The sequence below is a fragment of the Salvelinus namaycush genome, chromosome 25 (genome assembly GCF_016432855.1).
Source record: "Salvelinus namaycush isolate Seneca chromosome 25, SaNama_1.0, whole genome shotgun sequence".
In the NCBI taxonomy this organism is placed as follows: Eukaryota; Metazoa; Chordata; class Actinopteri; order Salmoniformes; family Salmonidae; genus Salvelinus; species Salvelinus namaycush.
The window spans coordinates 34,179,534-34,192,175 of NC_052331.1; the positions used below are offsets into that span (position 1 = coordinate 34,179,534).

Sequence of the window (12,642 nt, forward strand, 5' to 3'; positions counted from 1 at the left end):
TGTCACGGTCTGGTATACATTTTGTTCAACTTGGGTTTAAATAATGTCCCCCCTTTTTTTTTTTTTATGTTCGGGTTTCAAAGAGCCTTCAAGGGTACTTAAATTATTCCCCCAAAAGATCTTTGGGCATACTTGAGCAGTGGTAAAACCACTTCTAGTGGTATCAAAAAACAAAAGGAACATTGAATCATTTCAAGTAGCAGTTGACATGCAGGAAGAATGAAATATAGGATATCTGCAAGAGTAGAGCATGTGGTTGAGAGAGGAAACGGATCTGGGTGGTACACAGAGCATAAAATTAACACCTGTCAAATGCGAGTAGATTGAGGTATTGGAAGGGTAAGAATGTATTTCACCAGCCACATTAGCAGGTGGTGAATTTGCAGGGCTCTACAGTGCGAGCATTACATATGCGAATAACAAGTCAAAAGCCAAGTATAAGCACATGTGCAAGTTAGAAAAATACTCTGCAGTATCTGTTTTCAAAGTATTTCTGCTCTTTTGTTTCATAGCTACTAATAGATAATACTACACCTCACACAGCAACACTGCCTGGCAGGGGAGCTGAGCTCACTGAGTGAAGTACTGAGAATCATTTTTGGAGGTGCTGCGAACAGGCATTTACTCAAAAGTCTACAAAGTGAGACTTTGTCCTTGTGTTTCTTCGCTATTTACATTGTTTTGTTTACAAGCTTGGTTGTTTTTCAACATTAGTTCTAGTCTGCTGCTTCAACAAAGCAAAGATCCATTGCTCAGATCCCAAATCTCACAGAAACACGTGACAGGAGTCGAGTGTCCCCATTACCACAGTAACCTCCGGTCTCTGATCATTTGCATTAAATTGAGCAATATACCACATTACTTCTTAACAATTCATGTATTGTTTTAGAAACATTACAAAGCATGGTCATCCTTATTTATTAAATTGTATTTTTGTGTAATTATGTCCCCAAAAATGTTTTGGGCTGGCATTTTTTTTAAAATAAAAATATGTTATGTAGAGGTGCGGACTAAATAAACTATAAAAATAGAGTCACACACTATATAAACTCCCAGTAATTTATTGGGTAAATCACCAATGTTTTGGCATCACTGTGCCTCCTTCAGGGTCACCCTTCAACGATGGGGTTGTTCGATTCCTGCATGGACTAAACATCCTGAATATATGTTAAACTACAAGATGCCTAGGGTAGCAGAAGACGAAAGGATGAGCTTACCGTCACAGACTTCAGGGTCATGCCGTGGTATGTTCCCATGGTGTCAATCTTGAAACCCTCCGTTTCTAAGGACACAATTAGTTAATCAATAATGCATCTTACTTTTCATTAAAAAATAGGTAACATTTTTTGGTGTATCTTCATTTGTTCATTACTGTGTAAGGAAATGAAATGGATAACACTAAAATATATATTTACGTTACAAAGTAAAGCACCATCTATGAACATATACATCGCATGCGTACGTGACTAGAGACACAAACTTTCATTCAGGTCAGCTAAAACTAATGCACACACACACACCAAATGTTACTATTCATGGCCATATTTACAAAGCAGCACACGTCACATGACAATATGTGCCCTGGTCCCACTCACTAGAGCTGGGAGGATATGGGCAAAAATCTATATCACGATAAATGGCATGCATTGATGCAATAACAATAAATAGATAATCAATTTTATAACATTCATGTGCACCACACTTCTCTTGAAACTACTAACTAGTTTGATTGTAGCCATCAATTGTCCCATTAACAATCAAATATAGCAGCAAACTTAATTTAAAAACATCACATTTCTCTAGTATAGGCTACTTATCATAATGAACGATAATCAGTCAAATGCCTGCGATAAGTGATAATTTTCGGTTTATCATCCCAGCTCTACCACTCACCCTCTTTTCCTTTGAATCTCTCCTGATCGTATCGGTTATAAGCAGCTGGGACAGGCTGTTTGTTCCTAATGGACTGGTCCTTGAGGGGAGATAAGAGGTTACACATAAAACACAGGTCATTTCCAATGAACGATCCAAATAGAGACGACTATAACGGAGAGTTCAGTGGTAATACTACGCTCAACCCTGCTTCGACGGGTTAAATACTCATTGACCCTTTTCTGGAGAAACTCCCAGTTAATTTCAAGCTCCATTTCTTGGAGAAATTAGAACAGGGAGGTATTTATTTTTATGGAACTCCTCAGCAAGAGCCTTTACTGGTTATGGAAGTCAGTCTCAATTATGCATTAATTACATCACAACGGAAAAAATGAAATCACATGGCTGGATTCCTAGGATGCAAAAGTGTGTATCCAAAATCAAACTATAAGGTACATCTACATCAGTTTATATCCAAAATCAAACATGGGCTGTTCCTTACCACCTGAGTGGTGTTCTGTGCTGGTCTCTGCTCAGGAGCGCGTCCCTCCTCCCTGGCCTTCACCGATTGCAGGATGGCAAAGATGTTTTTGGAGAAGTTCTGCAAGAGCATAAGATTTATAAGCACATTGTAAAAAAAAGAAAAGAAAAGGTAGACGAGACGTCAGTGTAAAAAAGGTAGGCGCGATATCTACTGTTCTGTTTAATAAGAGAACAGCAGATATCACCACCAAACCAAGGTGAGGTGATGCTGCCACCTGCAGGCATTAAAAGAACACTGAAGTGTGAAAACAGATAAGCCAAAGACTGTTGATCAGCTACGGATATGGACCATTGCCGCCACCCTTCCAAGGCTAGGACCGGGGAAGCTGATCCGAACACGGTAATGTCGACATGGAGTGAATACATGCGTGTTCTTCCCATGTGGCCGGGTTCCTCCTAATAATGTCCATCTCATTACCTTAACCCATCAGAGTCTAAGCCGGGGGGGGGGGGGGGGGGGGGGGGTTCTACTAAGTTATATGGAATTGTATTAAGGCCATACCAAGGATAATTTACGTATTTGATTGAATTTTAAGACCCATTGAAGTATAAAGATATATATATAATAAAAAATTATATGAAAAAGTATTTTTGGCCTTACTGCCATTAGCCCATACAAATGCATTGAATAACAGAGTCACTACATGGAACAGATAGTCCCCCAAAAATGTCAAAAGGAATTTGTTCTGAAGTCTCTTCTATATAGCATATATTTTTTTGAATAAAATGTTTGAACATGCATTTAACCCCATATTTTTTTGCATTAAAAACAGTCTATAAATACTTGCATACATTTTTTCAACTAGTACCGGGGGACCTTCAGACAAGTCTTGTGAGGCCTGTGGGTGTCCCAGAGCAAAACAGACATGTACAGTACCAGTCAAAAGTTGACACCAACTCATTCAAGGGTTTTTCTATATTATTTTACCTTGTAGAATAATAGTGAACAGGGATGCAAAGTGGTGAGGGACCAAAAAGGTGACAGTAGTGGGAAATGCTGGTTAACTAATTAAACAAAATATGATCTACATGATCAGTCTCTGTGTAAAATAAAGTGTTTAATGTGAACCTAACTCACAGCTAAAAAAGAAATGTAAAGAAAGCAATCCAAAGTTATTTGTTGCCTAGACTTCACTGCAAATGACACTTAAGTCTTGAGAAAAAAACAATACACTAATATTGCAGTTACCATGACAGCCTTTATAATAAGAATGTTTAGAATAGAATGCTTGTTACCATGACAGCCTTTATAATAGAATGTTTATAATAGAATGCTTGTGACTACACACATCTAACTATTGCACTTTGGGAAAACATCTTAAGGTAGAAATATAATGAAAAACAGGCATTCTATTTTTGCTCTATTATAGTGGCCACCATGTTAGACATTGATCAAGTGCACAAGGCTACATGTGTGCAAAAATAACATTCACTGAGTAAAACATTAAATAAACCCCCACCCACTCACACGCAAGTGTTACTGTCAAATTCAAACACAAAATAAGCACTCTCTTTGAGAGTGCACATTATTACATTGTACACTTTCTGCCTGTTCTACAATATGCCAACAGAGCATGATATCAATTATGCCAACCAAGGGTCTCTTTCAGGCAGAGAGTACACCTGGAATACCCATTTTAATCCACTGTATTGAAGAAGTGAGAAAAAGGGAAAGTGTGTGGTATTCCTTTCATCTCAGGCCCAGCTCCAGCTACACTTCATCCCTGAATCCACTTGTTTAACAAGCAATGCCTCATTTTCACCTAATTCTCTCATTCTGAATATTAACCACATACTGTAGAGGGAAAACATTAGTTCACAGATAGTGGTTAGTTAACATTTCACACAGATTCCCAGTGTCTGGTAAGCAACTAACGCATTATAACTTGAGGAACAGCAAGGAGTCGTAGACCAGTTAATACTATAACGAATTAGTCAGGTTACTAGATGTTAGCTCATCTGATGTAAAGTTAGCTAGCTAACATTAGCTGTCTGACTTTATTAGCAAGCTCATTTTCACACCATAAACTCAAATATTTCATCAGTTAAGTTGGCTGATGTTGCTCAACATCTCTCTGGCTGGCTAACAAGATACTAAACAATGCTAACAATACTTGTTCCACTAGTTTCTCCCTCACCTCAAACTTTCCAAATGCCACTTGTTTTTCGGTTACAGCTCATGAAGTACACTTCATCACCTTCTAGCCCCCGTCTCCGTGGTCAGGCTTCTCACTTACGCTACCCGTTATCGTTCAGGGGACGCGCTGCTGTAACTGGCAAACTGCCATTCCACTCTCCCGCTGTCTTTCCAGATCGCACGCTGATGATGTAACTAGCACATTGGTTGTCTCTTCTCTCTTCAGTCGAGTGCTGCATTCTGTTATGTGAACGACTGGCTGAGCCTTGAATACAACCAGTATTGATCCAAACGCCATCACTCGTTCACATACAGCCAGTAGTGATCCAAACGCCATCACTCGTTCACATACAGCCAGTAGTGATCCAAACGCCATCACTCGTTCACATACAGCCAGTATTGCTCCAAACGCCATCACTCGTTCACATACAGCCAGTATTGCTCCAAACGCCATCACTCGTTCACATACAGCCAGTATTGCTCCAAACGCCATCACTCGTTCACATACAGCCAGTATTGCTCCAAACGCCATCACTCGTTCACATACAGCCAGTATTGCTCCAAACGCCATCACTCGTTCACATACAGCCAGTATTGCTCCAAACGCCATCACTCGTTCACATACAGCCAGTATTGCTCCAAACGCCATCACTCGTTCACATACAGCCAGTATTGCTCCAAACGCCATCACTCGTTCACATACAGCCAGTATTGCTCCAAACGCCATCACTCGTTCACATACAGCCAGTATTGCTCCAAACGCCATCACTCGTTCACATACAGCCAGTATTGCTCCAAACGCCATCACTCGTTCACATACAGCCAGTATTGCTCCAAACGCCATCACTCGTTCACATACAGCCAGTATTGCTCCAAACGCCATCACTCGTTCACATACAGCCAGTATTGCTCCAAACGCCATCACTCGTTCACATACAGCCAGTATTGCTCCAAACGCCATCACTCGTTCACATACAGCCAGTATTGCTCCAAACGCCATCACTCGTTCACATACAGCCAGTATTGCTCCAAACGCCATCACTCGTTCACATACAGCCAGTAGTCATCCAAAGCCCCCACCCAAACTTTTCTCATTGGATCTACACTTATCAATAAGTCACCTATTTTGGATTAAAAACGTTGAATTTCGCCAAAAGGAGACTAGTTTGCATCGGAGTGAAAACATCAAAACTATGAAATAACACATATGGGATCATGTAGTAAGCAAAAAAACTGTTAAACAAATCAAAATATATTAGAGATTCTTCAAAGTAGCCACCATTTGCCTTGACAGCTTTGCAATCTTGGCATTCGCTCAACCAACTTCATGGGGTAGTCACCTGGAAAGCATTTCAATTAACAGGTGTGCTTTTTGTGGAATTTATTTCCTTCTTAATGCATTTGAGCCAATCAGTTGTGACAAGGTAGGGGTGGTATACAGAAGATAGCCCTATTTGGTAAAAGACCAAGTCCATATTACGGCAAGAACAGCTCAAATAAGCAAAGAGAAACGACAGTCCATTACTTTAAGACATTTTGAAAAAGTTTCTTCAAGTGCAGTCGCAAAAAGCGCTATGATGGAACTGGCTCTCATGAGGACCGCCACAGGAAAGGAAGACCTAGAGTTACCTCTGCTGCAGAGGATAAGTTCATTGGAGTTACCAGCCTCAGAAATGGGCAATTAACTGCACCTCAGATTGCTGCCCAAATAAATGCTTTAGAGTTCAAGTAACAGACATCTCAACATCAACTATTCAGAGGAGACTGCATGAATCAGGCCTTCTTGGTCGAATTGTTGCAAAGAAACCACTACTAAAGGACACCAATAAGAAGAGACATGCTTGATCCAAGAAACACAAGCAATGGACATTAGACCGGTGAAAATCTGTCCTTTGGTCTGATAAGTCCACAAAACCCCTGTGTCTTTGTGAGACGCAGAGTAGGTGAACGGATGATTGCCGCATGTGTGGTTCCCATCGTGACTACCTCGAAGCTGGTTGAGAGAATGCCAAGAGTGTGCAAAGCTGTCATCAAGGCAAAGGGTGGCTAGTTTGAAGAATCTCAAATATATTTTGATTTGTTTAACATTCTTTTGGTTACTACATGATTTAATGTGTTATTTCATAGTTTGATGTCTTCACTATTATTCTACAATGTAGAAAATAGTAAAAATAAAGAAAAACCCTTGAATGAGTAGGTGTGTCCAAACATTGACTGGTATTGTACATGTTCGTGAGACAGTCACCATTGCACAGAGGGGTTATATTAGAGTGTACCTCAAACGGGTCCGATGCTATAGACAGAAGTTGGCAGATCGGTTGTACCAACTTCAGGCGAGTCTCCTGACACTTGAGATCACAGAGCAAAACACCATCGTGTTCATGAGACTCATAGAGGGCTCAATAGTTTGTAGGCCAAACCGTTTGAACGCTACATACGATTTTGTGAAAACACCCATTTTTGGGATGTCTCATTGTCTGACAAACACTGCTCTAGCGGTGTCACCTTTCAAGTTCAACATAGGCGGATGAGGTTGATTGTGACGCATCCACAGGGTGTTAATGACAGCATGACCCTTGCACCCCATAGTCATAGACACTCTAGTCTAGGGGTTGACCTCTGACCTTTCCAGTGCTCTGTAGGATGGTGGTCCTGGTCCTCCACACCCGCTCCCTGCTGACTATGTCCCTGGTCACGTCCACCTCGGCATCCACAAAGCTCCTCTGCTTCAGTGTGATATCCTCATCCAGGTCTGTCTTGATGGTGGAGCGCTTCTTGGCCATAATCTTGGCTTTGATGGCGGCAATCTTCTCCACGGACATGGCCTCGGACAGTGACCTGGGGGCAGAGGTGATCTCTATTAGCCCTTATTTCACCAGCTAAGATGACAGAACACATGAATAATTAGATGGGTGCTTACATTTGTCCTATTTTACACACGTACAAGTGTATATTATATGCATGTGTGATTTGAAAATGTTTTCGTTATTTTTACACTTTCCCACTCCCCTGAGATGATAATTTAGTGGGGAGAAGAAAGAAAATAGAAAAAAAGCTAATAAAAAGCAAGGCTGCCTCGAGTAGAAATTAATGTTTGGGGTTGATTGAGCAGCGAATTTAAATAATGCAGTGTTTAGTGAATAAGGCAAGGTTCCTGGTTTGTATTTATGTCAGCCTGCTCTCATTGGGATACCTTAGCTTCTTAAAACCTGTGTAGCAACGGTGAATGGCTTCATGATAAAGGCCCACATTTTGTAACTATGGACGTTCAATGACAGTACCTTCATACCCATCCTAACGCTAGTCATAAGACTGCTCTACTCAAGGCAACAGCAGATTATAAACATTACTAGGTACTTTCATCCATTGCTTAGGACCTATATTTTTAACAAATCTATACTCGCAATTCAGCTTGATGCTGCCAGTTGCATTATGTTGTTGAACCGTAAAAAATAAAAAATAAATAAAAGCGACTGGATGATGGAAGGGTGTAGGCGCCTCATACCTGATCTGGTCAGTTTGCACTATGCCCTCTTTGTGGCCCTCCAGTCTAGCAGCCAGACGCTCCTTGTCCAGTCGCACTCGTTCCTCATCCTAGATAACAACAGAATGTGTTAGAATGGTAAAATGCTCCGTATGATAAAAGACAACCATGTATTCAATTTCTGCAGGGATCATATTCTCAAAATGTATGAATTCACTGTACTGTAAATTGCTTTGGATAGAATTGTCTTAACAGGCAAGTTATCTGGCATCTTGTTAAACAGGATACCTATAGAGAATTCCTTTAGAGCTGAGGAGAACGTTCTATAAAGAACTGAGCTGAGGAGTCTGAATGGCACCGGTCATATTACATACCTCAATCCTTGGTTTTTTGGCTTCAGATGACACCTCATCTGCTGCTCGTTTGACTGATGCAATAAAGGATTAATTAGCCAACTTGTGCAAAATTATGCAATACCTTTCCAATTCTAATCTGCACAATATCTAAAATGACTCTCACCAAGCTGATTGCATGTGCAACACAGGCCAATGGTGAACAAAATAGTATATTAGGCCTTACAGCATGGACTGTTGATATATCCGTTTCAAGGGAACACATTTTCTAATACACATGGATTAAATCATTCAATCAATGGAAGAGTTGTCATATTCAAAATGCTAAAACTACCTTGCGTTGGCCTTTGCAAACCAATCTCTATGGGGGCACTTCTGTCGATACTTGTCGAAGTAGCTGTGAAGAGAAATCAAAATGGAAATTGCTTTAGTACAATAATTTCAATGGAATCAACGTGTGTGCATTAATTTCACTGTGTTAAATCTGATTTGGTTTCAATTTATACTTACAACTTTCCCCATTGAGATAGGATAGCAAGCCCTTTCTATCAGGTCTTCTGACAACCGGAATGTTTTCTGTCTTAGGGGGTGATCAGAAAACCCATGTAAATCACAGTGAAATACAACACAATTTACCAAGGTCACAACAACGCCTCTGGCAATGACAATCAATAGACCACTGGCAACACTTAAGACAGAACATCCATGACACATGGCAGCAGTATTCAACTAACTCTATACAACTCTCACTTGCAGTGAGGACATGAAGTCTACTTACTGCAGCCCTTCGCACGTAGGATGGATGAGGGAGATGCACATTGTTGAGCAGGAACAAAATGGAGTCCAGAGTATAGTACTCCTTGGGCTGACCCTCCTTTCCAGTTCTGAAAATCATTACATTCAGCTTTAGCGTTGCAAAATTAAAAATAACTTTCCCAAAATTCCTAGGTTTTCCAGAAATGTTTGTTAGAAGATTCACGGAATAAACATGAAATCGGGAATCCTTCGACCAGGATTTTTTGAAAACCAGGGAATGTTGGGAAAGTTAAAAGAATTTTGCAACACTAGTCAGCATTGACCAGTAGTTTTGCCCATTGTCTACAGTTCTTTCAGTAAAATCCAGGTGCCCTCTTGTGGAACTAATCTGGAATTTAGTTACAATGCATGCATTAATAGTGAAGGCTTAGATAAATAGTTTAAATCCTGTATTTTATTAATGACGTTACACACAAATAGTGACCAGCTGTGACGACTATGTCACAGCTTTTCAATGACACTTCCAAATGGTCCAACTTGTTGGGTTAAAATTAGGTTGTCCAACTATTCCATGTCATACGGCCTGAACGACTGCTTGTTCTGCAAAAACCAGGAAATACTTAGCTGACACAAAACATCAAAGTAATGTCTAGCTGGCAAGCTAGAAATGTAAAAACATGGTGACAGGTACGGTCACCCGAGGAAATCAATAATAGCTAACGTTAGTTGCAATACTGTAACTTAACTACGGCGGGTTTGCAAGCATGACAGCTTGCTTATGACAACGTTGCCTGGGTTGTTGCTTTTGCACAAAGCAATTCACGTTAGATAGTTAGCTAACGTGCTAGTTAAACCCCCCAAACTAACAATAAATGATAACTGCATGTGCTATCTTTCGGTGCAAATAGTAGCTAGTACCTTTTAAACACGGCAAGAAAAGTTCTGGCATCAACAACCTTATCTCGCTAACATTAGCTATTAACGTTACTAGCTAGCCTAGCTACAACAGGCCGACTGAAGCGAGTAATTTACCAATTTATAAGCTAATTTAACATACCCCCAAATGACATAGTTAGTCTTGACATTTTTGGGCCAAGAGAACTCTCCAAAGATAACTTCGTCTCCTTTGGCGACGATTTCTTTTTTCTGGATGTTGTATTGGCGAAGAACACTCAACACGTCCGCCATCTTCACTTGTCTTCATGTAACTAGCGAGCGTGATTGCAAGGCCCCCAGTCACCTATCAACATAATCCAATGTGGTCTCACAGAATGCCTGATCCCAATTTCCAGTTGTATTTGTGTTCCGTGTCAATGGATAGGTCTATTCTGAACACAAATTGCATTACATTTCACTTTTTATTATCTCTGTTCTCCATATATAAAATGCATAAATGTATCATAATTCAATCATGGCCATTATGACTCAAAACAATTTGAATTCCCTTTTATAGCCACAAAATACTTGCTTGCCTTCTCTGTAAAAGGTACATTTTGTAAAGTAAATACACACATAGTAAAGAAATGTCCATGAAATACTTTATTAAGGTTGTCTTGTCTAAATTAGGGTTGATCTGAAATGACAGAAGACAGAAAATAACAATTCAATAAACCACAGTTAATACTTTCCACTTCCGCTATTTTAGCTTCAGCCATCATTCTCCCATTGAATTGACTGCTAAAAGGTAAAGCATTTTAGTATTATCCCATTTTATTTATTCAATATTGGAAGAATTATAAAGCATTGCATTTTAAATATCTACAGTGTTACACAAGTATGACAAAGATACATTCAGTGGGATCTATTACAATGGAAAAGTAGCTAGCGAGTTTCTATGGAACATTAGTAACTGACATTCTAACATTAGTGCTTGTTTATCATAAACCTCCTACACTGGAATACTTTTAATGTGCGTCTAGCAGCTTCAGTCTTCAGACTATTAAATGGCCTTGTTTAGAACTTCAAAAACATGATATAGCAATAGAAAAAGCCATTGGTAATGCATAAAATCAATAGATTCCAGGGTCGTGATCATTAGGCACCAAATAGAAAACCAATTGAAACAGGGAAGGACTTCCTGCAAATGTCCAATAAGAAACGTTCATTTTCAATTTTCCATTGTACAAGATTTTAAACCTTTTCGAACGTCTGCCCTAATGAACATGACCTAGGGAATAAACCAATTTTGCAGGTTTGCCAAAAACTGCCAGTGACAATGATGACAGTCACTCTCTCATCTCTTGGCATCAAATACTTCCTTGTTTTGACTTGTGACTATGCAAAATAAACTAAATGGATTCACATGTTACATGTTTAAGTGCACCAAGTCTATTCTATTATGAGTTTGACCTAATAAAAAAACAAAAAATATATACTGCAATCAAACAAAATAAGTTGGTTAGTCTTCTAAATAGTGATTAGACCAATTGAAGAAGACATAAGGGACAAGGGGAGGCAGGTTGCCTAGCGGTTAAGCACATTGGGCTAGTAACCAAAAGGTCACTGGTTCGAATCCCTGAACAGACTAAGTGAAATATCTGTTGATTTGCTCCTGTAAGTCACACAGGATAAGTGAGTTTGCTAAATGATGAAAATTGACAAGATTAAAAAGGGCTCCATGTTCACATCAAACTTGCTATAACATATCAAAGGAGATTGGTGGCACCTTAATTGGGGTGGACAGGCTTGTAGTAATGACTGGAGTGGAAATGGTGTTCCAACCATTATTTTGAGCCATCCTCCAGTGGTAGATGTATACAGGGATTCCTTCTTAGATAAACCCCTCTACGTATTTATTTGGACGGTGAAGCTAAAACTTTGAATTTGGCTCTATACTCCAGCATTTTGGATTTGAGCTCAAATGTTAGATATGAGTGGTCTAGGGCACTGCATGGCAGCGCTAGCTGTGCCACCAGAGACACTGGGTTCGCGCCCAGGCTCTGTCGCAGCCGGCCGCGACCGGGAGGTCCGTGGGGCGACGCACAATTGGCCTAGCATCGTCCGGGTTAGGGAGGGTTTGGCCGGTAGGGATATCCTTGTCTCATCGCGCACCAGCGACTCCTGTGGCGGGCCGGGCGCAGTGCGCGCTAACCAAGGTAGCCAGGTGCACGGTGTTTCCTCCGACACATTGGTGCGGCTGGCTTCCGGGTTGGAGGCGCGCTGTGTTAAGAAGCAGTGCGGCTTGGTTGGGTTGTGTTTCGGAGGACGCATGGCTTTCGACCTTCGTCTCTCCCGAGCCCGTACGGGAGTTGTAGCGATGAGACAAGATAGTAATTACTAACAATTGGATACCACGAAATTGGGGAGAAAAGGGGGTAAAATTATTTTAAAATAAAATACAAATGTTAGATATGAGGTGTGAGTATTTATTTGATTTTTTAAAACTAGGTAAGTCAGTTTTAAGAACAAATTCTTATTTGCAACGACGGCCTACCCCGGCCAAACTCTAACCCAGACGACGCTGGGACAGTTGTGCACCGCCCTATGGGACTCCCAAT

The 12,642-nt window shown here is 40.4% G+C and overlaps 1 protein-coding gene across 2 annotated transcripts in view; it reads right to left on the bottom strand.

The window, feature by feature from the left end:
* Nucleotides 1-10,348, bottom strand: part of cdc73 (cell division cycle 73, Paf1/RNA polymerase II complex component, homolog (S. cerevisiae)) — a 36,804-nt gene extending 26,456 nt beyond the window's left edge. For both annotated transcript variants that reach the window (XM_038964328.1, XM_038964329.1), the window contains exons 1-10: nucleotides 10,203-10,348; nucleotides 9,168-9,273; nucleotides 8,900-8,969; nucleotides 8,724-8,786; nucleotides 8,411-8,463; nucleotides 8,058-8,146; nucleotides 7,177-7,390; nucleotides 2,375-2,473; nucleotides 1,894-1,972; nucleotides 1,218-1,282 (exon numbers count right to left, since the gene is read on the bottom strand). In XM_038964328.1, the coding sequence (XP_038820256.1) occupies nucleotides 1,218-1,282; nucleotides 1,894-1,972; nucleotides 2,375-2,473; nucleotides 7,177-7,390; nucleotides 8,058-8,146; nucleotides 8,411-8,463; nucleotides 8,724-8,786; nucleotides 8,900-8,969; nucleotides 9,168-9,273; nucleotides 10,203-10,333 (969 nt within the window). In that variant the 5' untranslated portion in view covers nucleotides 10,334-10,348. The remainder of the gene's footprint in view (nucleotides 1-1,217; nucleotides 1,283-1,893; nucleotides 1,973-2,374; nucleotides 2,474-7,176; nucleotides 7,391-8,057; nucleotides 8,147-8,410; nucleotides 8,464-8,723; nucleotides 8,787-8,899; nucleotides 8,970-9,167; nucleotides 9,274-10,202) is intronic.
* Between the last annotated feature and the right edge of the window lie 2,294 nt (nucleotides 10,349-12,642).